At 43.6% G+C, this 24,417-nt stretch overlaps 4 protein-coding genes across 11 annotated transcripts; 1 reads left to right on the forward strand and 3 right to left on the reverse strand.

Moving 5' to 3' along the window:
* Positions 1–7,212: 7,212 nt before the first annotated feature.
* Positions 7,213–10,022, reverse strand: LOC125517136 (uncharacterized). Its single transcript, XM_048682324.2, has 8 exons — positions 9,888–10,022; positions 9,170–9,799; positions 8,822–9,081; positions 8,519–8,739; positions 8,130–8,442; positions 7,945–8,046; positions 7,693–7,869; positions 7,213–7,615 (listed from the first exon to the last, which is right to left on the reverse strand). Exons 3-8 carry the CDS (start codon positions 8,867–8,869, stop codon positions 7,340–7,342), a joined length of 1,137 nt encoding a protein of 378 aa, XP_048538281.2. The 5' UTR covers positions 8,870–9,081; positions 9,170–9,799; positions 9,888–10,022; the 3' UTR covers positions 7,213–7,339.
* A 1,069-nt stretch (positions 10,023–11,091) lies between these two features.
* Positions 11,092–11,750, forward strand: LOC125529634 (18 kDa seed maturation protein). The gene has a single exon (XM_048694058.2). It carries the CDS (start codon positions 11,240–11,242, stop codon positions 11,516–11,518), a length of 279 nt encoding a protein of 92 aa, XP_048550015.1. The 5' UTR covers positions 11,092–11,239; the 3' UTR covers positions 11,519–11,750.
* A 236-nt stretch (positions 11,751–11,986) lies between these two features.
* On the reverse strand, positions 11,987–15,198 carry LOC125529633 (lactoylglutathione lyase). Of its 8 annotated transcripts, none has more exons than XM_048694055.2 (10): positions 15,048–15,198; positions 14,450–14,563; positions 14,194–14,314; positions 13,980–14,104; positions 13,695–13,759; positions 13,399–13,614; positions 13,237–13,284; positions 13,048–13,155; positions 12,811–12,963; positions 11,987–12,297 (listed from the first exon to the last, which is right to left on the reverse strand). In XM_048694055.2, the coding sequence occupies exons 3-10, from the start codon at positions 14,310–14,312 to the stop codon at positions 12,256–12,258; spliced, it is 876 nt and encodes a 291-aa protein (XP_048550012.1). In that variant the 5' UTR covers positions 14,313–14,314; positions 14,450–14,563; positions 15,048–15,198; the 3' UTR covers positions 11,987–12,255. The 8 variants fall into 8 exon arrangements, with proteins under 8 accessions (XP_048550012.1, XP_048550006.1, XP_048550013.1 ...); XM_048694049.2 differs by having other exon boundaries at positions 14,194–14,333; XM_048694056.2 differs by having other exon boundaries at positions 14,989–15,070.
* A 3,336-nt stretch (positions 15,199–18,534) lies between these two features.
* Positions 18,535–24,171, reverse strand: HDS (4-hydroxy-3-methylbut-2-enyl diphosphate synthase). The gene is made up of 20 exons (XM_087528057.1): positions 23,910–24,171; positions 23,325–23,589; positions 23,029–23,186; positions 22,822–22,928; positions 22,640–22,740; positions 22,481–22,557; positions 22,268–22,387; positions 21,961–22,191; positions 21,387–21,503; positions 21,174–21,248; positions 21,020–21,097; positions 20,708–20,767; positions 20,555–20,617; positions 20,307–20,451; positions 20,073–20,214; positions 19,724–19,801; positions 19,481–19,640; positions 19,150–19,248; positions 18,964–19,068; positions 18,535–18,772 (listed from the first exon to the last, which is right to left on the reverse strand). The coding sequence occupies exons 2-20, from the start codon at positions 23,539–23,541 to the stop codon at positions 18,671–18,673; spliced, it is 2,235 nt and encodes a 744-aa protein (XP_087384183.1). The 5' UTR covers positions 23,542–23,589; positions 23,910–24,171; the 3' UTR covers positions 18,535–18,670.
* Between the last annotated feature and the right edge of the window lie 246 nt (positions 24,172–24,417).

Below are 24,417 nucleotides of genomic sequence, written 5' to 3' on the forward strand. Positions count from 1 at the left end.
CATTAATGGTTTCAAGATAACTTCTTGAAATATCCATTAATTTTGGAACATTACCATGATGGTCTTTAATTTACTAATCGTAAATTAATTATCTCTGGTAACCGATGCCTAGAGAATTTTGAGGCATTTTCCCTCAATCGCCACCACTACCCTACATGAGCATGTACATCATGATCAATCTTGTGTATCGTGGAATAGTGTGTGCAATCCAAGACCACATGATTAACCTCTGGTTGGAATCACACCGCTAACAGAAAAATATTGTCTTATACATCATAAGGCATTATATCGATTCAGATCTCTGCATCTAGTTATTCTGTATCAGCAATTCCTAGGACACAACATACCTCAAGGGCAAAGGTTTGAAGCTCACTTCAACCCGACATCACCAGCAATGACGGGACCCTATGGGCACGGAGAATATGATTGTTGAATATGACTCAACTAACATGTTTGAAGACTTCTTCTAGTCTCTCAATCTCCCGAGTGGTCAACACAATTTATGTCCATTTACGATGTTCTAATAAGAACATAAGTATTGTTGTCATCATATATTGTATATCACAATATATTGTATCAACACTTTGGTACAAATACATTTGTATGTATTCTATATATCTGAGTGATTTTTATATTGAGAATCTTCATGTCTATATATAGATTTCTACGGGGGTCAATTTGATAAAAGATGATTTGTGCCTTGTGGACATATGCACCACGAACTCTATACTCAGGGAAGTAAAATGCTTCCACTCTTGTTGGGAGAAAAGGCGGTATTTTAAAATCGCTAGACGCGATGAGGTATTTGTTGGCTCAACTCGAGTCATATTTACTATCCCTGTGGGTACTCGAGTAACTTAAGGATTCTTTATTGCTTCCCAGTTTAACTCGTACCCTACTAAACTATAGAGGTAACCGTCAAAATAGTTTCTCTGACGAAACTTATGATGACAACAAAGAGAAATAACTTCTCTTTACCATATGCAACGGATATGGCAAGCACATTCTCTATGTAACAGGGGAAGATGTATGGCAGAAGTACATCAGGATTCAGCTTCTCGCAAGCAAGGATATCAAGGCCTGTGAATCAGTAAATGCAAGTCAATTTCATGTTGACAGAGACCCAATGGATGGGAAACCTCCACCAACCCAGGTCATAGTGCACACAATGACCGGGACATCGGAATACCTGACTCAATCGCATTGGGAAATCGCGAGCAGTCACCATGGGTAACGATATTTCCATCAACTATATATTAATATATAGATTCTGGAGAATCATATAAGCGGAAGTCTACAATTGTCGACATACATTTCTCAACTAGATTGCAAAAACCTTCCAAATGATTCAGATCCAAAGGCCATGGCAAAGTGTGAACACCACTCAGATTGAACTCAAGCAAAAGGTATAATCTAGGTAGAAATGATCTTGCTCAATAATGGGAAGGTATTCGCAAGCAATACCTACACCGGTTTTCTTTTGGAAACAGAATTGAGAACAATGAGGTGGTGAAACAAAGAGCAAATATTGTAGCACAAGGGTTCATGCAAATACCCAACTATTCTTCAAAGGTGGAATCTCATCCCGATAACTTATATCATTGGCAGTTCAAAATCATCTATCTCTGCAGTTGATAGATGTAGTGATTACATATCCATGTAGATCACTAGATTCAGATATAGATGGTTCTCGACGAAACCTCAATTCTGAATCGAAGTACAAAATGTAACATACATTGTGTAAAATCAGTAAGTCACCATATGACTTATTATTATCGTCGGTACATTTGGTACAACCGACATAGTGAGTTCCTTATTCACAAGGATTACTCCTACAATGATGATTATCCACGTTTGTGTGTTTGCAATGACGACACATGTAATCATCTAAATGACAGAGTTTAAAATGAAGGATTTGGGTAAACCAAAATATTGCTCATTCCTACAACTTGAGCACCTTCATTCATACATTATGGTATACTACATTGTCTATATCCAAAATATATTGGATAAATTCATTGTGGACAAATCTTATCCATCCATAACTCTTCTCTAGACGTAGAGAAAGATCTTTTTAGATCAAGAGGTGATGGCAATGAGATATTGGGACTCGGTGTTCCATAATGCCATTGGATCCACCAAACACAATTGGTTGAGAATCAAGAATATCTATCGATATTTTCGAAGGCATCAAACAACTTGTCCTGGTTTTTCAAAGTTTCAGAGAAATCTGAATACCAATACCATTGGATACATTGATCAGATCCCCGCTATGTCAGATCATAGGCAAGCTTAGTGTTCCTGTTAGGTGTGGTAGCCATCCCATGAGAGTCTTCGAAACAGACCTCATGGCTACATCCATCAACCATTATCTCTAAGATAATGTTGCTTGTGTTGCCCAGATGCAAACAGGTTACGTAATAAGCAATATCGCTATATTGCGTATCTTGCAAGTCAAATCATGTGAATGATTTATTCACCAAGTCTCTACCAGCTTCTACATTCCAGAAATACGTTCATGGAATTGGTATGTGATGGCTTCAGAATTTGCAAGAATCAGGGGGGTACCTTCCTGAATTGTTCCTGTTCAAAACATCATATTATACTCTTTTCCCCTTCATGAGTTTACTATACAGGTTCTCATAAAGGTTTTTAATGAGGTAATATCAACATGAGATCATATGTCATATTTTCTGTTTTCCCTACCGGGGTTAAGTATATACGACATATTTATTATCATCAAAACTCTATGGGTTTTCTCGTATTGAGTTAAAAAAGACAATAACCATTATATGTTGCATGTTGCATCATTCTCTCCTTATTTTTCCCAATGGGTTTGTAGGAGTTTTATCAACATATCAAATGCTATACTCCTCATATTTTTCCCAAGGGTTTTTGAGTAAGCTTTTATTTAAGATGATGATGTCTACAAGAATAGCATAGATTAGGGGGAGTGTTGAGTTTAATTAACCCATGTGTTAATTATGGAGAATCTCCACTATCCCTAACCGCCATGTACGAAGGACACGATTGTTCGCTCGTGTCTCTCCAAACCATCGCGTTTGTTGGATGCATCCCCTCGCGGCTATAATGCTTGTACTGGATCATCAATAAAGACGGGAGAAATCACATATTTGACCTGAAGGCGAAATCAAATCACAAACTAACCTGCTTCCAAAAAAATTTCACTCTGCTGACCCTTTCGTGTGGCGCCCGACTGCTAGGCGTCACACACTACTATGCAGCACCTCTGCCTTAGGCGTCGCACCTCCTGCCAGCGTGGCAGCCCTGGTCCAGTTGCGGCCCCACAGACAACACTGCAGCGCCTAAGCCTTAGGCGCCACACTTGTAATGTGCAGCGCCTAGCGCTTAGGCGCTGCACAGTCTGTGTGCCACTTAGGCTGGCCCCACCCTCTCTCCCCTCCCACCCCACCCCACACACCCCCACCCCACCCAAACCCTTAGCCTTGCGCCCCTCCTCTCTTCCGCTCTTCCCCCCTCTCAAATCCTTCTCAAATCTTGCAAATCTGGAGTATTTGACCATGGATTTCGAAGCCAACCCCTCCCTTAAGGTAATCTCCTCCGATCCCCTCGTTTTCATCCATAGGAATTGTCACATTTGCTCAAATCTAGCTAGTTTGGGGAAACCCTAGTTTTGGCTTGGTTTTGGAAATTTGTGTTGAATCATGTTATGTTTCTTTGCTAATTTGGTATGGTTAGGCTTTCATAGTATGCTAGGGTTAGGGTTATGTGTGTTTGATGTTGGTGTTAGGGTTATGCTATGTTTAGGGTTGTGGTAATTGTTCTGTGGGGGTTATGGTTATTAATTCATATATATGTTAGGGCATATGCATTTTGTGCAAATATTTTTGTTAAGTACTTACTTGATATATGTGCGTTTTGATTATTATAGGGATGGGGAGAACATGTGTTTATATTCATCATGTGGATAAAGAGGCCTTTTTGAAAGGCAATTTTGAGACAGACCCGGATGAGCTTGACATGGTGTTTGAGAGTAGTCCTAGCTATGCGGAGCTCTTGGAACAAGTGAGGAAGGATTTGAATTGGATGGACCCAAGTGACGTTGTTGAGTTCGAGGGAAGGCATAATGTTGGTTTTGGAATGCACATCCGTTGGAAGACAATGCGTGTGAACTCTGAGCAACGTTGGGTTGCATACAAGGAGACGGTTGCCGAATCTCTAGACAAGGCTCTTGAGTTATTTGCCTCCAAGAAGGTTGAGTCTACTTTGAATTTGGACTTGAACCGGAACCCCTCCCCGTTGGTTGCTAGCACTCCCCCACCCATTAACCAAGATCAAATGAGTTTCACGCAACAAGATTGGCCAACATTGAGCCCGACTCCAAACAACCAAAATGAAGATTTCGCAGAGGAGAATGATGAATACGAGGAGGATGACAACGAAGTTGATCTCCATGACAACAATGTGCGTGATCTCGACCAATATCATGTGCAAGAGACAATGGACCAATCCATCCCTTTTTCCCGTGCATATGCATCGGACTCGGATGATGATGGTCCCGATGAAGAAGTTGATGAGGAGGGGTTCACGCCGAAGGAGGCCCAAGCATTCAAGAAGGTATTCGAGCGGGATCACAAGACACCATTGTTCAAGGATCTTAGTCTCGTGGATGAAGCCGTTGTGGATGGTGGCAAATGCATATCTCTTGGAGCCAGGCCAAGTTCTCACCGTGATTTGGAAGACGGCAAGAACGGGATATATCCCGGTTGTGAGTTTCAATCCTTCTTGGAATTGAAGATGTGGCTCGACAACTACTCGGTTACACATTACCGTCCACATAAAGTGGCAAACTCGGACGTCAATGTGCGTTACACGGTCAAATGTGAAGTGCCAAGATGTCCATGGATTATGTGTGCAAGGCCATGGAAAGGAGGTCCCACTTGGCACATAGTGAGTTGTCTACCAACTCACATGTGCCGGCACAAGAATGCGGATGGCGAGCTTGTGTACCAACAACATAGACAACTCACGTCCGAGTTCATTGCTTACAGGTTATCCAACCAAATATCCACACTTCCAATAATGAGCATCAAGAGTGTCATTGACCTTATGAAAGCCATCTTTTATTACAAGGTGAAGTACGGCAAGGCATGGAAGGCGAAGCAAGCCGCATTCAAGATGTTGTATGGCAATTGGGAGGAATCATACAACCGACTCCCTAGGTTGTTGTTAGCTATGGCCGCCACAAACCCAGGCATGGTTCACATGGTTGAGCCTCATGGGCACCAAACATTGATTCATAACGGGAGGACCGTCCGAGTATTTGGTCGTGCATTTTGGGCCTTTGAGCAATGCGTGAGGGCATTTGAGCATTGTCGGCCCGTCATCGCCATTGATGGCACGTTCTTGACTGGACAATACAAGGGCACTTTGTTGGTTGCAATAGCAAGTGATGCCAATAACCGGGTGTTGCCTTTGGCTTTCGCTTTGGTTGAGGTGGAGAACAATGATAACTGGGAGTGGTTCTTGCGTCAATTGAGAACAAGGGTATTACCGGCTGAAAGGGAAATTTGTGTCATATCGGATAGCCATCCAGGAATTCTCAAATCCTTCTCAGATCTGGAGTCCTTGACCATTGATTTCGAAGCCAAGCCCTCCCTTAAGGTATTCTCCTCCGATCCCCTCGTTTTCATCCATAGGAATTGTCACATTTGCTCAAATCTTGCTACTTTGGGGAAACCCTAGTTTTGGGTTGGATTTGGAAATTTTTGTTGAATCATGTTATGTTTCGTTGCTAATTTCGTTTGGTTAGGCTTTCATAGTATGCTAGGGTTAGGGTTATGTGTGTTTGATGTTGGTGTTAGGGTTATGCTATGATTAGGGTTATGTGTGTTTGATGTTGGTGTTAGGGTTATGCTATGATTAGGGTTGTGGTTATTGTTAAGTGGGGGTTAGGGTTAACCAAGAATTCTCGGTTTTGTAGGCATGGCTTCATCTGGTTCCATGACGAGGCCACCGTGTGCTAACCAAGAAGACATGTCGAACAAGTGGGAGGACGCATCTTTGGACAAGGTGAAGGAGAAAGATGTCAATATCCCGCCATGTTGGTGTGGAGATGTTTGTAAGGTGAAGGTGTCCACCGACCGAAAGAAATCATGGACGGAAGGGCGGAGATATTTTGTATGCCCTAACTATGCTTATGATCATGCACTTCCAACTAACGCCTATGACCAACCACCGGTAAGCTCGAGAAGTAAAATGCTACTCTCCAATATGTGTCAACACTAACAAAAATGTTGTATGCAGTCACCGCCTCCTCTATGCAAGTACTTCACGTGGATAGATCTTGAAGTGCCAGAAGATGTCAAAAAGGACCAATACCAAGATTGTCTTAGGCGGCAACGGCGGTTCGAAGAATCATTTCGAAGAGGCTTGGAGGAAGAGCGTCGTCGGAAGGAGAGGATGGAGCGGAAGAAACGAGAGGAGGAGAGGGCACGCCAAGCGAAACTTGCTCATGAGGAGGAGAGAGCAAGAAAGCTTGCAAAGGCTCACGAGGTGCAAGAGGAGGACTCGGCATGTGACAAGAAGGGGAAATGGCCTCGCTCTACTCAGTAGGGACTTCGCTTTGGTGCACTCGTCGTCAACTATCTTCTAATGAATGTGTCGTGAACTTGTGAGGGCATGTGAGATGTTGGTGAACTATCTTCTAGGGCAAGCTGCCATTTGTCATTTGTAATGAATGTGCCGTGAACCATGCCGTAGTAATGTTTGAATTGTCTTAAGTTATGAACTCATCGGCATAAAATTTGTGTTTGTTCAAATTGCTATGATGCTGCGGTCATTGTAAGTATTATGATGTTCCGGTGAAATGAACGTGTTGTAAACTCAGTTTTTCCAGTACAGTGCAGCGCCCAAGGGATAGGCGTCACACAGTACAGTGCAGCACCTTGCAGTTGGGCGCTGCACTCTGACTTAGCCATGGCCAGTTGAGCAGCTCCTACGAGACGGGCGCTGCACTGTATGGTGCGGCGCCTAAGCGTTGGGCGCTGCACAGTACAGTGCAGCGCCTGGGTGTCACTGCAGTGTTGTTAACTGCCAAACTACAGAAACAGATGCCATTTTGGCCTCATGCAGCACTCACATAACTTGCTTGAACATCGTTAAAATTATTGTAAACTGCACATACTGAACAAAGACAACTAATAACTTGAACATCACATCATTTAGGACAATTCAACATTACTACTAGTTCGCAAACACAAATACCACACTAGTAATAGTTCACCAACATATAACATAATGTCACAAGTTCATCAACCTAATGAAACGGCTACAAGAGCACTAACAAACACAAGCACTAATGCCTTCCGCGCGTGTTCCTGGTGCCACGCCTACAGGCAATCTTCTTCTTCCTGGGTGGACGAGCCTCCTCTTCCTGCACTTCCTCCTCCGCCTCCGCCTCCGCCTCATGATCCAAGCTAGCCATCCGCGAGGTCCCTACGACCACCTTTGGGTTGCCCCTGTTGTCAAAGTCGTTGGGCGTGTACCGGCATCTGGGCTTCCTAGGCTTGAACACATATGGGGACCGAAGTTGAGCGTCCGCCAAAGTCATGTCATCATCAAGCTCATCGCCCTATCACACAATCAAACAATATGGTGAAGACCGACGTCGCAATCAAGTGAGAATCACATCTAAAGGATTAGTCATACCTCTTGGGTGACCGCACCCTCATCATCCAGATAAGCATATGAGGAACTCACATCGTCCCTCTGATGGTGAGATGAGGGGTCTGATGGTGTACCAGACCTAGAGGCAGATGGTTCATCAAATTCGGGATCGTGGCAACCGAGAAGATTCGATAACCGCCTTAACTTCTTGGCCTGACGCTGTAACATGAACAAGTGTATACGATATCAGACTCCGCAACATAGACTGGCTCTCATAGTGAATGCTTTATGTACCTTGAGAAATGCTCGTAGTGAACCATCATCATTGCCTTTTCCAACCGATGTTTCCTCCAGAATAGACTGGCTCTCATCAGTTGCTTTCTTGATCTCGGTGCGCTGCGGATGAGAAAGAATGAACACGTTAGCCATTCAAACATGTGTAATACGGCCAACGGGAAAGTAAAGAAGGAACACTTTACCACATAGTTAATCACCGGAACAGCAGGGACTCCGTGCCCTACCCTGACATCTCTGTTGTACTTCCCCTTTGATAGATCCTCAAAGTTTACGGGTTCTTCAAGAATATCCTCATTATATGCCGGCGGGCATATCTCAACTCGAGTATTTTCAAGAAGCCATCGTATGTAGTTATCAAAAGCAAGTGGACTATGCTCACGAAGCTTGGCGTGTGCACTGCTACGAGCTTCCTCCACACAAAGCTGGAAGCGGGTAACATACGAAGCATGATGCTTGTCCCAGTCCTTTATCTTCCGCTGCCTTCTCCTGTCCAACCTGCATGGTACAAAACCAAACATTAGCAAAATCAAGGAGTGACGATGCTTAGTCAATATGGTTCATGCTCTCTTACCTATGAAGTGCTTTGTCCGTATCCACCCATTCCGGCGGGTGAGGTTGGAACAGACCAAACTGACGACACACGCGATGTGGCAAATGAAACTCAACAGCCCAGTTGCATATCAGTGGGCACCGCATACGCCAGAGATCCCTATCCCGCAAGCACATCGGGTTGATGGTAAACTCCGAGGTGTACCCAAGTCTGTCATCGGCGCCATATGGCTGCCATTCCACCTATGAAATAGGGCAACAATGCAAAATTGGTGAATTTTTTTCAGGCAAACATGAGAAATGACTGAAGTAATGACCTCGTTACCTGCTCAGGCGTAATCGTGTCCAACTCGGCAACGTACTTCTGGTACATGAGATTGACATGTTCGTCATCTCAGAAACCACATCCCACTTGTAAGCCCAAGTGGGGCGCCGTAATTCGTCATCTTCATCTTCATACCAAGGATTAAACCTGACGCTCTTCGGGCGTCCAACAGGCAGACGCTCCCAACTCCATACAGAAAGTAGAAGCATATTACCACCAATGCCTGCACTACCTGTGATCCTGCAACACGCATCGTCCAGCTGCATATGAAAGAAAAACAATGTTAACTTGACAGCAAGCTTGCATTGCTAATGAAGAAATGAGTTGATCACAAAACAGACCAACTACCTGTCGGTACAAGTAGGCAAGAGTCGCTGAACCCCAGCTCCATTTGTTATCGAAGACGGTCAACGCCTTCAGCCACATCCATGGAGCGTTCTTGCTAGTGGAGTCAGGAAACAAAGTCCTCGACACAACATACCACATGTAGACACGAGCATGTGTCTGGATCACATCATCAGTGGCATCCGGAGGGCACGTCGCAAAGTGAGTTTGAATCCACGTGAAAGCAGCTCCGGCTGCTTTCCTTTCCTTCTTCTTCTTCTCTTCTCCCTCCTCTACATCAGCCTCGGCCTCGGTAGGAGCCATACCGATAAGAGCAATCATCTGCTCACACCACCCATTAGAATCGGTGCTCATACAGAGAGGCATCCCATCGATAGCAAGACCGGTGATCAACGAGACATCCTCGAGCGTCACGGTCATCTCCCCAGTCCGAAGATGGAAACTATGCGTCTCCGGCCTCCACCGATCAGCAAAAGCGGACACCAGTGGAGCGTTCAGATTCGGCATGGACCGGCTGACCAACTGAATCCACGGGAGTAGTCCTGCCTGCTTGATGTACGGTGTGTACCGCTCATCGTAAGGCATGGCAGGACCAAAGACCCCGTGATACTGAATCTTCAAAGGTTCAAGCTTCTGCAAAAAACAAGTAATGACAAATCTTAGGGCATGTAAATTTCAACTTAAGGCAAATTTGCAAAATATTTAGATTACTCGTTATTACCATCTCCTTCTCGTGCATCATGTAGGCCCGGTGTTTCGTGTCGTAGACATCGTCGAGAAGCCAAACCATCCTTACAAACTTCAAACAATAAACATATATGAGTTCATCTTCATCTCAAATATCGGTATACACTAAACATCTAATATGTGTTCAATTACAAGAATCTCAACATCTCCTTCTCACACAATGAATATGTCATATGTGTTCAAATAAACTCAACATCTAATATTTCAAATGAACTCAACATCTAATATATATCTAAACAAACATCTCATATATGTCTACACTGCTAACTAAGGGTCGAATTTCGTGACTTGATGAAGAGGAAGCCGAGTATCTTTGGTCTTGAACATCTCATAGTTATCTATAAAAATAGGCATCTCATATATATCTAAAAAAACTAAACAATCTAGGGTTTCACTAACAAGAACCATATATTGTGAACTAAGCAACAACACTACGGTACTACCACTATGACTACACATCCTAAATCAAGCAAATCAAGGGTTCCATCAAATCTTGGACAAATCTCTAAAATGACAACAAATTTACGGAGGAGTTTACCTAGTAGGATGGATTGAAGATCGAATCCACGGATCAAATCTTCAGATCTGAGAGGGATGGGGGGGATTCGATAGGGGCGCCGCCGCTGCTCTCTGTCCAGAGAGCGGAGAGGGGGAAGAACTGCCTGGTCGGGTTGGGCCGATGCGCTTTAAGTCACTGTGCAGCGCCTAAGCGCTAGGCGCTGCACATTACAAGTGTGGCGCCTAAGGCTTAGACGCTGCAGTGTTGTCTGTGGGCCGCAACTGGACCAGGGCTCTCACGCTGGCAGGAGGTGTGACGCCTAAGGCAGAGGCACTGCATAGTAATGTGCGGCGCCTAACTGTCGGGCGCCACATAAAAGGATCAGCAAAGTAAAATTTTTTCAAAAGCAGGTTAGTTTGTGATTTGATTTCGCCTTCAGGTCAAATATGTGATTTCTGCCAATAAAGACAACCCTTCACTTTACATCTCTGTCGATTGCCTCACTCGTTTTACTTTCTAACAGGAAGCAGTGACTCATCTTTCGTGCGGCCAATGATATTGAAACGGCTCAAACTTATAGATAATCAAATGGCGGGGATGCCTCGTGTCCGCACACCTCACCCCAGCCACCACACCGTTCTCTACGCGTCTCCCACGTACACTCTGACACGCGTCATGGCCTGAGGCAACAAATCCTCCTTCCGTGGATTCAGGGCACCGCGCTATAAGTGTCGCCTCGACCCTGCTTGCGAAAGCACGGCAGCTTGTCTAGAGATTTCAGCAGTATCGTCGGCTAGTCCAAACTGAAGCAAGGGAGGTCGGGCGGCATGGAGTCGGGCAAGGAGGCCGCGGCGAACGCCGGCGCGTCGGCGCGCGCCGGCATGGAGAAGACGAGGGCCGCCGTGCAGGGGCAGGTGGACAAGGCCGCGGCGTACACGACAGGGCACAGGGAGGCGGCGGTGGTGAACAAGGAGGCGGCCGAGGTGAAGAAGCAGCAGCGGATTCACGCCGCCGAGGAGGAGAAGCAGCGCGCCGTGCGGGGCCACGCCGCCGCCAAGGAGTGCGCAGAGACGGAGGACCGCCACGGCGGCCACGGTGACGAATGAGGCGCGCGCGCGTCGCCGAGGCACGGCGGCGTATGACCAGAGCGACCGGCGCAGTGATCCAGCTATACGTATTCTTTTTTATTTTTAGGGACAGTTCATGTGGTGTTGACTGTGTCGTGTGTGCTTTCCGTAACTCGGGTATTGGTGACGTTTCCCGCTGCTGCTTGTGATCTGTAATCGAACGAGATGTGTGTATACAATTGTTAGTGAAGTAGTACAATTGTCAGCAGAACGAATGGTGTTTACGAGACTGAGCTAAGCGTGCTTGATCATGGCGATGCAGGTTTCAAGATTCCTGACTTTCAGGTGAAATGGTTAATAAGATAAAACCCTGGAATGCATAGCTCATGCCGTCAGCATGCCCAATTCGTCTCAATAGTACACCCTCTGTTCCTAAATCCTAAATATAAGCCGTTTTCCAGTTCAAATTCCTAAATATAAGACATTTTTGCAGTTCAAAAACAGAGGTAGAAAACATATCAGATCATTGGAAACCACTCTCCGACTGCGCATGCAGACCCATCTCAGTAGTAGGAGTATTCATGTTCAGCGATCATAGCACATACTGTACAGAGCAAGTCCTCTAACTAGGCCAATCACGGCATAGGTATTCGGTGGTACAGTAGCTTTTATTTTTGTTGGTCGAGCGGAAGAGGCTGCCATTTTATTACATCAAAGACCATTGCTGCATAAGGTTTGCCTCTTCAACAACTCCCGGGCGTGGGGCCTGCTGATCTTTAGTGGAGTTCCTTGAGGAAGTCCGCATGATCCACCAGAACCTACAACCCCAACCCCAAGAATAACATTAGCCACAGATAATGTGGCCTGCTGGTTGCCAAGGACACGGAAGAACAACCTCCTAAGAAATCATGTTCAGTATGACAAACATGACGCACGCAAAAGTTCTTACTATTAATTTGCTCGCTACACCTAGGATGCCTACTTTCTTACAATGATGCTGTTTTCCAATTTTCTATTTTGCATTTACAAGCAACAGCTTGTCCTTGAAGGTGCCAATCCAAGAGTAGACTCTGAAACTATGTACTAACTGGAAACAATTCGTTTATACAGACAAACTAGCAATTATCAGTCACTTCGTGTAAGCCAATTGAATTGTTCTTCATTTCGTCTCAAATTTATTTAATTCATTTAACTGCCAAAGTACATTGACTACAATAAGCTCTTCAAATTTTAAATCAAAGCATTGACTACAGCAAACATATCTTGTAATTAATTCACCCGCCTCGATTCAAATAAAGCAGTGTGATGCACAAGACAGCCAGAAGACATACCACTTTCCAGCCATCGGGGTCAAGGAAAGAGGTGATCTTCGTGTTCAGCCCCGGTAGTGGCCCAGGCTGCCGTAGAATCTTTCCACCTAGTTCTTTGGTAACCAGCTCAACTGCTTCAGCACTCTTGTACACATCGTCAGTGCCAATAGCAACCTGCACTTAGGCAACACAACAACCATTAAGAAAGGAAATGCCAAAACCTAAAGAGGAAATAATGCAAAAAAAACTTGTCAAAACCTGAGCATATGCATTGCCCTTGTTATATTCTGTGACACCATAGTTGTATGTCAACTCCAGAACAGTGGTCTTATCCTCCTCGGCATAGCCCATCATGGCAATTGTGTACTGTACAAATCATAAACATGCTCAGTTCATCATAATTCAAAGGACAAATGGCATCAGAACAACAATTGTCATGTGATGTACCTTGTACTGAGGCACATCTTTTTTCCTCAGAAGCTTCATCCCAAGGGCCTGCATAAAAGACAGATGTGAGAATATCACACATATAACTATTGTCCTAGAGAATATTCAGAAAGGATAGTGTCTCTAACGTTTCAAACAGCCTCTCCTTTTACAAAACAATACCTTCTCATAGAACATGATAGACCGATCAAGGTCACCAACACGAAGCATAACTTGACAGAGAGGCTCAGGCGTCGGACCCCTCTGGATAAGCTCGAACATGTAACCATCTGGGTCTTGTGCAAAGGCAATCACAGTGGACCCTCCCTTGACAGGACCAGGTTCACGAGTGATCTTACAACAAGAAGATGATTTAATTGTCTCAGCCAGCTTGTACACCTGCGTTGCATCCACGACATCGTATAAGCCTGAAGGTCTGTAACATGAAGGGTAAGATGTTGCAGGTAAGCAATACACACATCCTCATTTGCGATGGCAAAATGTCCAAAGCCCGCTCCAATGTCATACTTGTCAACACCATAATCTATCAAACGAGAACGGACATATTAGCACAACAGGAGGTGGAAAAGAATGACACTATTAACCCACCAAAGAATTTATCGGCTCATATGCAGAGAGAAGAATAAAGACCCCATCAGTTTTCCAGTACTATCACTGAGGCAGATACACACGTCGACCAAACATTAACAAGGATATCAAACCGGTTGCATTAGAAACAATTGCGAGCGGACCAATGAACATACTGTAAGTCAGCTCAAGTGCAAAATTAGTGTCCTCAGGTCCAAACCCAAGAAACGCATTGGTGTACTTCTCTTCAGGAACATCTCTTTTCCTCAACAGCTTCATCCCAAAGCATTCTGTGTAACACCTATGAGAATTAAATCACTTGCATCAGCACAAACATACTAGTATTGATGGTGCAAATATAAACATCGACCGGAAGTATAGCTAACATACTTAATGGTACGGTCCAGATCTCCCACACGGTAAACAGCATGCAGCATCCTCTTTTTGTCCTGCTTAGGCCACTCCAGCACGACCTCCGCGGGCTTTCCAGCTTCGCTACCGGTTGCCATCCCTGTTGTCACTTGTCAGAGCTGTTATGCATTCCATGATTAGAGCAAGGGAAGAGGTAACAGGATAATCATGAGAAAAAACAGTGAACAAAAAAGCATGTACAAGGAGTCCCCGACATGAAAGTTAAGCTACTCACACAGTCAGAATCATGGCACAAAATCAGAATGCTTCAAAAGCATAATATCAGTCGAGAGAGCATGTCTTACTCTCCATCCACCATCAACAATGTAATCGTTTTGCGAAGTAAAGTCTGCCAAAACAGCCACTTCACATAACAGAAACGTTACTCACTCGTAAAAAATAAAATTAGCGTTTTCCCAGCCCAGCTCAAGATCTGAAAGCGTCTCATCCTCTTACCACCAATATAGATTCCAACCTAAGTGTGGTTCTCCTCCTAAACCGAACTTTATTTTTTCTTTTTGAGAAAAAACTCCAGCAAAGTGCACACACGTGTAGTTGGATTGAGGTGGTTCTATAAAAGGTCGGATCGGGGGATTTTGCCCATGATTTCTACAGTATTTTCGAAAAATCCTGCCCATCCGCAGTGCTTGGAACAAATCAAATTATACAGATAAGAATCCCAAGTAGAAAGGGGAGGAAGCTACCAAAAACTTGTATCAGAAACCTAAGAAATCTGAGCAGAAAGAAAGGAATGCGGAACCGGAAACTACGCACCCGGCGGGTAACGGGAGCAACCGGGGGGTGAAGAATGAGATGGATTTGGGGATGCTCACCTCGGAAATTCGATCCGGCAGATAATCGGCTTGATTCGGTTTGGTTTCGTTTGGACCCACGCTGAGGAGGTTCTAGAGGCTTCTGCAGTACTCCCTTCATTCCACAATGAGCGCTTTCTCTATCCACGTGTTTCAATTTTGACCGTAAATTTAACTATCGAGACCGATTGCGGCAGGAGTAAAAATTATATCAGTGAATTCGTATTCGAAAAAAGTTTTCGATTATATAATTTTTTCTTCCGCCGCAATTGGTCTTGTTGGTTAAATTTATGGTTAAAGTTGGACTTCGGAAAGCGAAAATGCACTATATTTTGAAATGAAGGGAGTATATGGGAGTTCAACTGAGAGACGTCCAGGTTCTGTCAATTTGGCAGAATGCTAATCACAAACATCACCTACTACTAGCACTCCAAAATCGTGTTCTGCTGAGGTAAACAAACATCACAACAATTACTGCTATATGCTCGTGGGCCCAGACAACTCTACGGCCACGAGAAGCAACTACAGATCCTACAGTGAAGAGAGTGCCACATCTACAACAAATTTGGCAGAAAGGTTTTGCTACAACTACTTTTAACTTTACTAGTAAATGTGCAATGCACGGTAATATTTAAAGAAAATTAAGTATTAGATAGGATACGACCTCACCATTGAAGCAACCTAGGTCATTAGATTGATGTGGTTTAATGGCTGAGATTAATTAGATCTGCTCCTTTGAGTTTTTTTATATTAATACAGATTATGAAAGTTACATTACCAATTCTCAAAGGATGGCACATCAAAGTGATCACATAGTACTAAGCTCTAGTCGAGGCCATACATAATTGAGAATGGTCATCTTGACCGTCTTTTGTGAGTTGTGGGCATCTTTGATAATCTTAATATAGGCTCAGTTCTTTTGATAATCTAGGGAGCTGGTCCTTTACATTGTCATACCGGTTGTAATATTGAGCATTTACTTTTCTTTTCTTTTTTCGCTCCGCTTGCGAGCTGTAATACTTTTAACACTTTAGGCTACTTCGGGACTTCTTAATAAGAGGGTTGCATGCATTGTTCCGATGCAGAGGCCAGGGACAAGCCTCCATTTCCAAAAAAAGGAAAATCTCGGTCTAGAAAATCTTGAGCCAAAAAAAACTTGCTTTTGCTTCAGTACAATCCAAAATCTAAAAAAAATACTATATTTTCCCATAATCTCAAGATTTTGGAGTCCCTAAAAAGAAAAATGTTCGAATTAAAAAATATCCCTGTTATAGCACGTAATTACGGTCAGAATGCCACCGACCCATCCACCCCTCATGTACAGAAAAATGAGGGGGCGCTCGCGATCGACCAACCACGCATTGAGCGAAAGAACTCGCCCACGCGCAGTGAGCGCTAGGGTTGTCGCACCGCCGCCAGCCTCGTCACCGCCCTGCTCCTTCCTCCGCCGCTCTACCCCCGTCAGCCCCGTCTCCCGTCCGCGCGCCTTTGCACCCGGCACACGTGTGCGGAGCAATGCTATAGTTTGTCATGATCATTTTTCACAACCCCGAGTATGTATCCATATTGTTATATATAGGATGGTATGTTGTAAATTTCTAATGTCTTTTGATGTCCTATTATAGATAAATATTACCTTGTGCACTATGGATATCCAGACGGGGTTGGATATCTAGCACCATACAAAGGGCAATGATATCATGTACCAGATTTCCAACAGCACCCACCGGTGGGAGGTATGAGACATTCAACCATCATCATTCTTTGTGAAATGTCATTGAAAGAGCATTTGGTGTTCTCAAGATGAAATGACAAATTCTCGGAGGCATACCTCGGTACAAACTAGAGACCTGAAAGATGATCGTCACTACATCCATGTGCCTCCACAATTGGATTCATGATAGCAAGTTATGTAATGAGCATTTTGACAAGTTTGTCAGTGATGTGTATGTGCAACCTCCATTGTTGTTTACAGGTGCCAACGCTCTACCACCAGAAGATGATGGTAGCATGACCGCAACACGTGAAGCTATTGCTGCCAGTCTCATACCTTGAGATTATTTTTTCTATTTTTAGTTCACCCACTTTTGTAAGGAACAAAATTTAAACCATCCTAATTGTAATATTTAGCACTTTATGATATTCGTAAATCACTTTTGTGCTCATATGAAAAAGTTATGGTTTGAAACAAGGTGTTAACAAATCATCAAACAATTTTTGTCTAAGGGCAGCACAGACATTTCAGCACACAACTCAATCCACAATCTCTTTTTTTTTTGCGGGGTAACTCAATCCACAATCTCAACCTACAATCTTAGAAAAGAACTCGACAGTAGATTCTGTGGGAAGCAGATTCTAGGAGAATTTTCTAGAATCTTGATTCTGCAAAATCCTGCGCGAAAAGAACTGGGCTATAGGAGAGTTGTAGATCATCTCCTTAAAGCAACTCCAACATATCTTTAAGAGTTTACTTCCTAAAACCCATTCTCAAAACTTAATATTTCCTCCGTCCCAAAATAAATGACTTAACCTTAGTACAACTTTGTACTGAAGTTAGTATAAAGTTGAGACACTTATTTTGGGACGGAGGAAGTACTTAATAATTCCTTAGTGCTGACAGGGTGAGGTCTCGCCATGCTAAAATGTTAACTCCCAAAGAAGTTCTTCTTTTGCTAAATTGTCCTCTTTTACATAGAAACACCATTTAAACTTCATTTCAAACACCAGTTGAACTTTGTTTCAAACGCCATGACACTGACAAGGTTAACATGCACTAAACATAATCCCTCGATAAACTTATTTTAGTGACACAAAAATGACATGATATGAAACAAAAATGTGACACAACAAAAGTCTCACTACTCTTCTTATACTTCTTCAACTCAAATGAGTTGAGCCTCCTCTTGCGCTCCTCCCTGTAGTGCATGTTGATCGTCCCTAGTATCAGCCACCTCCAAGAGGGCGAAGCCAAGATTCAGACATAGTGGGCAAAAGATACAAAAAACACAACAAGAGGTTCTCCTAAACCAAAGGAGAAAAAACTCCAACAAACCACGCACACATAATTGGATTGGGATGGTTCTAGAAGAAGTTGAACAGGGGGATTTTTTTTCCCATTGATTTCTACTGTGTTTTTCAAAAACCATGTCCAGCCGCACAGCTTGGAACAAATCAAAATATACAAATAAGAATTTACAAATGTACTTGCATAATAGCATAACCTTCTTTAAGATATATAGTGACGTGATTTCAAGAAGCTTCTAAGCTGCTTATGCTTCATCAAGATGTTGCAGAATCGTGTCCAGCCCTGTTTCTACTTTATTTCCCAATTGATATACAATATGTGTTGGGATGTCCTTCGTGAATACACTGTAGCAGCAACGCGCGGGTAAACTACTTTGATTTTCTGCATGTCATTTACAAATGCACTCCTACATGCTTAAGATATATGGTGATGTGATTTCAAGAAGCTTCTATGCTGCTTATGCTTCATCAAGTTGTCGCAGAATCACAGCCAACATTGTTTCTATTTTATTTCCCAACTGATATACAATATGTGCTGGGATGTCCTCTGTGGATACACTGGATATTCCGCTAGCAGATCGTTTAGGGGCTACACATGAACTACAGGAAGCAGCCTGAGCCTACTCCTCAGTAGGAGGATCCACCCAACGGCCATGGTCCTTGATTAGCTGAATCAAGGCTTCAGTGGCACCCTCCATTGCAATTCCCCGTTGCACAACAGTCTACAGCAAAAAGATACATGGTGTCAACGGAAGGAAACGATGGCAGTAAGACTGGTCTCATATATTTATTCACGCCATCACTGCACAATTAAAAGGTGTGCTCAACAGATTCATGAACAAATTTGAATTTATCACAATTGTAGCAAAATATCCATCCGGTATGATTCAATATGAACGTGTTGGACTGTTACCTTCCCAACATAAAGGTCGATCTTTCCAGGGGCACCTCCAACATATCCAAAGTCGGCATCAGCCATCTCTCCTGGCCCATTAACAATGCAACCCATAATAGCAATCTGCCACAAATACAAATATAGTGAATCAGGCCAATGTTTTACCTAAAATGAATGGAAACAATCAAGTGTTTGAGAGATTACAGAGACGCCAGGCAAATGAGAGGTCTTCTCTCTAATCTGAGCACTGATTTCTTGGAGGTCGAAGAGCGTTCGCCCACAAGAAGGACAAGAGACATATTCCTGCAGAATTCGTTAACAGTCAGAAATGGCTCCAACAATTTTTTATTTTCGGAAGAGATAATAACCAACCCCCCTCGCCCCCTCTTTGGCTGATATTGGGAGGTTAATCTCAAATTTTCATTGTGACAGAGGGAGTGTGAAGCAAAAACAGTTCAACTGGAAATGGATCTCACTTAGGGGATCTAGAGATAGAGCAAGCCCTATCTATTAAGAAAACAATTCATCAACGTACAGTTTTTGTGTTGCGCATCCGGCAACCCTGTAGCAAGTTGAAGGATGTATCCCTCAAGAATTCAAACTCCTGGTTACCAGCTTCAAGAAGTACACCATCACCCAGACCATCAACTAGAAGAGCACCAACATTGCTCCCAGCACCAATAACAAGACCATCTCTGCATTTATTTGAATAGTGTAAGTACAACATAACAAATACCCCTACTCAGGAATTCCCATGGGAAGAATATTTGGGAGTCACCTATCGATGCTTTTAGGGAAATCAATGTGATGGATCACAGGAAAGTTCAAACCACTGGTCTCTAAGTACTCAAACAGCCTGTAAAACAAGAACAAAAATATATATGTTAGGTAGGCGCAACAAATCAGAAGCACCATATTGGTTATTATGATCTGTTAAGTATAATAATACTTAAAAGACATTAATTGTTTCACAACTGATGGTCTTCTATAGAGTCAAAGACTTCTTCCTGCTTAAATCGTAGTTTATACTTGACCATTTAGTTCACCATATCAATATTTCATTATTTGGAACATGCTGCAGTGAATACTGAACAGAGCTTTTCAATTTGCCTACTGTGTGCACATACCTCCTAGCAGCATGTACTCTACCAGTCTTCTCTTCACCATATGGAACATTATGTAACAACATCGTTATATTATCAACACTCTTAAGAACATCTAGCTGCTCATATGATTCATCTCCACGAAGAGTGACAGCAAATCTAGTGCCTACAAGAAAAAAGAGTAAGTCATGTAACAGAAAAATCAATATCTTTAAACACAGAATTTGAAATTTACATAAGTCAGAAACAATTTGCTACCTTCTGGCAAAAGCTTCTTTGCATCACTTGATAGTTCATCGAGGGTGACAAGCACAATTGCATGTGGGAGTGGCTTTGTTAATTGCTCTGATAAGGGAGTCAACACGCCCATGCTGATGTCAACTAATCTTTTGAGTGCAAGTCTCTGTACAGAAATACAAATTATAGCAGGCAATCTTTCATAAACGAATATAATTATATACAAATGTCTGTCACATGAGAAGGGCAAAGAAATGTATGAAACTCACTGCTTCAGCATCTTCTACAGGGGGCAGTTCTCTCAAAAGAATTGAATCTACAGTTGCCAAATCCTAATGTTCATACAAGAAATCAGTCAGTTTAAACTGAAGTCCCTCTAAAAATAGTTGCATGCTAGAAGATACAGTTATAGAAGATCAGACCTTGAAAGGCATGCCAACCACAAGCTTCGCAGCAAGAGACCTATAAAGGAGCTCAGGAGCCTGGCAAATAAAGGAGGCTTTCATCATTACAGAACACATTAATTCAGACGCGAAATCTATATATCTTCGCTGTAGCTATTTTATCAATCCAAGTAACAAAGTAGCCTTTTGCTAAATGCATCGAAACTAAGAGACTGCGAAAGTCATCCTGGTTTAGATTAGAAAATAGCTGCATCAAGATATCTTTTGGTGGTGTCACACAAGGAACATATCAATACGGTCCACAAGAAGAGTAAGGAAGATGCAGTTTACCTTCAACTGATCTAAGGAAACTGACATCAGAACAGAGCCATCACGATGAAGGACACCTCTGTAATCTACTGCCTCACCCTGTTGTGAGAGCAATTTGTAAGAAATATGGTACCATCAGTTTTAATGATCTGGTAATTGATTGTTTTTGCCTGACCTCCTTCTGCAAAGGCAACTGGCCACTTCTACGCTGGAAATCAAAATAACGCCTATGTTTTTCTTCAAATGGGGCCTAAGAGCACAAGATAAATGCTTTAATAGTGCCCAAACAATCAGATATGGCAAAGCATTACTGCAAAAAAAAAAACATTGCACTATAGCAACTAAACAAGAGGAAAATGAACTGCTAGGGAAAGGGAAAGTTCATTACCACCCCTATTTGTAGGTTTGCAGCCTGAGTTCCAAGATTTGCGAGTCTCCTGCAAGGATCAATTTCTTCCTCTGGTGGTTCTGTGAGGGATACACGGATTGTATCACCCAAGCCATCCTACAAGACAACAAACAGAAGATATAAGCCTTACAACCTGTTCAAGAAAAAAAAATATACACATATATAGGCCTTACAAGAGACTAGTAGTCATAACATGTGTCAGATGATAGCATGGCAAAGGTCTCGAGATACAACAAAGTAACATACAAGCAAAGCATTGGAAAGTGAGCAAGCAAATCTTGTCTTGTACATCTCAATCAGCTCATTGGCAAACTATAATTCAGTACTCTGAAATACTGTTTTGGAATCAGCTATCTGAAGTGAGCTAGGGTCCTGAATACCAAGTTTATTGAGTCAAATAAGCAACCTCAGCTTCCAACCATAAGTTTTGAAAAGCAAAGTATTATTTATTTATAGGAATCAATCAAGATTCCCATGTAATTCAACTCACTTTAAGAACACTTGTACGAAAGAAACTCATTCACACAACACTAGGAAGTAACAATGTATTTACCATCAAAAGTGTTCCGATGCCAATAGCAGACTTCATCCTCCCATCTTCACCCTCACCAGCTTCGGTAACTCCCAAGTGCAAAGGATAATCCCATCCAAGGTTATACATTTCCGCCACAAGCAGGCGATATGCTTGGACCATGACAACAGGGTTACTTGCTTTCATTGAAAATACAAAGTTATGGAAGTCCAAATTCCGACAGATCCTAGCAAATTCCAAAGCAGACTCAACCTGAAATTAGTATGCAGAAAATATCATGCATCTATCAAATGATGGTTAAGCATATCCTCAGAAAAGAAATAATTACCATTCCCCTTGGAGAATCACCATAGTAGCTCATTATCCGGTCAGAAAGACTACCATGATTTGTTCCAATACGCATGGCTCTTCCATACTTCTTGCATTTCTCAACCAATGGAGAAAAGACCTGAAATGATATTACAGCGGCGCGCAAGTAAGATGACACATGATATGTTCGTACGGATTGAAGCAGCAGCAAGAGATTGAATAAAGTTTTGACCTTCTCAATATGTTCAAGCTCCTTTTCGTAATCGTCTTCAGTATATTCCAGCTTCTCAAATTGGGCACGGCGATCGGCTGAAAGTAATGTTCTCAGCACTCATGATACAAGGTTAAGAATTTGGCCAACGCAAATGAGATACATCGTGGTATCACTTACCGAAGTTTCCTGGGTTAACACGGATTTTGTCAAAGCATTCGGCCACTCTTAAAGCTACTGGGGGCGCAAAATGAATATCGGCCACAAGAGGGATGTTGTAACTGTTGAAACACAAAAGGAAAGTGAGGACTCATTCATGAGAACTAACAGAATCTGTGGCAATTTTTTACTCCAGTACTTACTTCTTCTGGACAAGAGTGTTCTTAATCTCAAAGCAGGCATCAGCCTCCTTTTTACCCTGGACGGTTATTCTAACAAAATCAGCGCCTTTATCTGCTATCCTCATCACCTGCAATGTGATTGATATACTTGGTCAGTTCACCAAACAGAAATCATCTAAAAAGATAAGGGGACTATGCAGGGCTGGCATCCACAGATAGAGAGCACACCTCTTCCACGGTCTTGGCAACATCCTTGGTATCTGAGGTAGTCATAGTCTGTATCCTTATGGGGTGATCACTGCCAAGTGCCACGTTCCCGACCATCACAGTGCGTGTTTTTCTCCTCCTTGTTTGGTGAATAGATTCGCAGTACTTCTGCCTGGGAACTAAAGAACAACAAACGGGGAAAATCATTCAGTATTTCAGATAGATACAAAGGCACAATATAACTCCGGAACAAACCCTATAGCATGGGAAATAATTTGAGTCCTATATGCAAGGAGACCAGAGCATGGGAATTATACCAAGAAGCGGGCTTCCTTCGGAGGCCGGCTCGAGCTCCATAGTATCAGACTCTGTACTTGAGCTCCTCACCACGAGGGCCCTGCCTCTGGAGGACCCCGTCCTCAGCGCACCCGGGACGGAGAGGACCTTGGCGAAGTCGACGCTCTTGGTAAAGCCGATGCCTCCGCCGCGGACCTTGACGTGCGAGAGCGGAGCTGGTGCCATCCCGGTGGCCATGGTGCCCAAGCTTCGAAAGCTCGCCTACGCACGCAATCCTACAAACACCTGCGGGGCAACCAAGGTTAGAGGTGAGGTGAGGGGAGCAATGGCTCATCTTCCGTGTGCTTTATAGTAATTGGCAGGAGGTGGTATATTCGCCCATTGCTTGGTGTGCGGCAACAGGACAAGGCCATTGTTTTGTTTTCGAAGTGACAGAATACTCTTTTAAGAATGAACCGGAAACAAAATTAGTAAAAGAGAATTCCGGCTCAATTCGATGGAACTGCAATTCTGCAACCAATCGGGAACAGCTTTGGTTCAAATTGATTCCTCGAGATGAAACCGCGATCGGAATCGTGCAGAGCGAGAAGGAAAAAGCACCGAACCTCGCAGCGCAGCTCCGTCCGGCGACGCCTCTCCTCCACCCTCGTCCCTCGTGGGGGGCCGCTCAGCCGACGGCAGCGACGCGGGAAGCAAGCAGGAGCGTTGGGCTGCGAGCGAGCGAGCGAGCGCGTGTGCTCTTCTTCCTGTAGGCAGCGACAGCGAGGACTGGAGATGGCTGGTGGAAGTGTGGTGCACGAGTGGTGCGGTTTGTGCCGGCGTACCGGATAGAATTGCCTTCCTTTTATCTCTGCGCTCGCGGAGGTCGCTGCGTGCACCGGGCTTTTCATGCTCCGTAGCGTCGGACGTGCCGCCCGACCCAGTGGTCCTGCTGGACTCGGTCCGCCAAGCGCTGCGGAGGCCGCGAGTGTGGAAGTGGAGTTCCGGGCGCTCCCCGCCATGATTTCATCGTGCCACTCTGTCGTTTTCCGGTGCGCCTCCCGTCTGCTGTTCGTTTTACGGCACTATTCCATTTTCTACGGTTCGAGTTCCGTTTGTTTACTGGTGAAAGTG

The sequence above is a fragment of the Triticum urartu genome, chromosome 6A (assembly GCF_056163025.1).
Source record: "Triticum urartu cultivar PI428250 chromosome 6A, HENAU_Tu73, whole genome shotgun sequence".
NCBI lineage: Eukaryota > Viridiplantae > Streptophyta > Magnoliopsida > Poales > Poaceae > Triticum > Triticum urartu.

Excerpts from the sequence above, each read along its gene's own strand:
- LOC125529634 (XM_048694058.2), top strand. The coding sequence starts at position 11,240 with ATGGAGTCGGGCAAGGAGGCCGCGGCGAACGCCGGCGCGTCGGCGCGC.
- LOC125517136 (XM_048682324.2), bottom strand. The coding sequence starts at position 8,869 with ATGTACCAGAAGTACGTTGCCGAGTTGGACACGATTACGCCTGAGCAG. Across the intron at positions 8,740-8,821 it reads ACACGATTACGCCTGAGCAG|GTGGAATGGCAGCCATATGG; the intron begins GTAACGAGGTCA and ends CCTATTTCATAG. Across the intron at positions 7,616-7,692 it reads AGGGTGCGGTCACCCAAGAG|GGCGATGAGCTTGATGATGA; the intron begins GTATGACTAATC and ends ATTGTGTGATAG.
- HDS (XM_087528057.1), bottom strand. The coding sequence starts at position 23,541 with ATGGCCACCGGGATGGCACCAGCTCCGCTCTCGCACGTCAAGGTCCGC. Across the intron at positions 19,249-19,480 it reads GGATGCGCAACACAAAAACT|GAATATGTCTCTTGTCCTTC; the intron begins GTACGTTGATGA and ends CGAATTCTGCAG. Across the intron at positions 19,069-19,149 it reads CTCATTTGCCTGGCGTCTCT|ATTGCTATTATGGGTTGCAT; the intron begins GTAATCTCTCAA and ends TATTTGTGGCAG.
- LOC125529633 (XM_048694048.2), bottom strand. The coding sequence starts at position 15,147 with ATGAAGGGAGTACTGCAGAAGCCTCTAGAACCTCCTCAGCGTGGGTCC. Across the intron at positions 13,156-13,236 it reads AAGATGTGCCTCAGTACAAG|TACACAATTGCCATGATGGG; the intron begins GTACATCACATG and ends TGATTTGTACAG. Across the intron at positions 12,964-13,047 it reads AGGGCAATGCATATGCTCAG|GTTGCTATTGGCACTGACGA; the intron begins GTTTTGACAAGT and ends GCCTAAGTGCAG.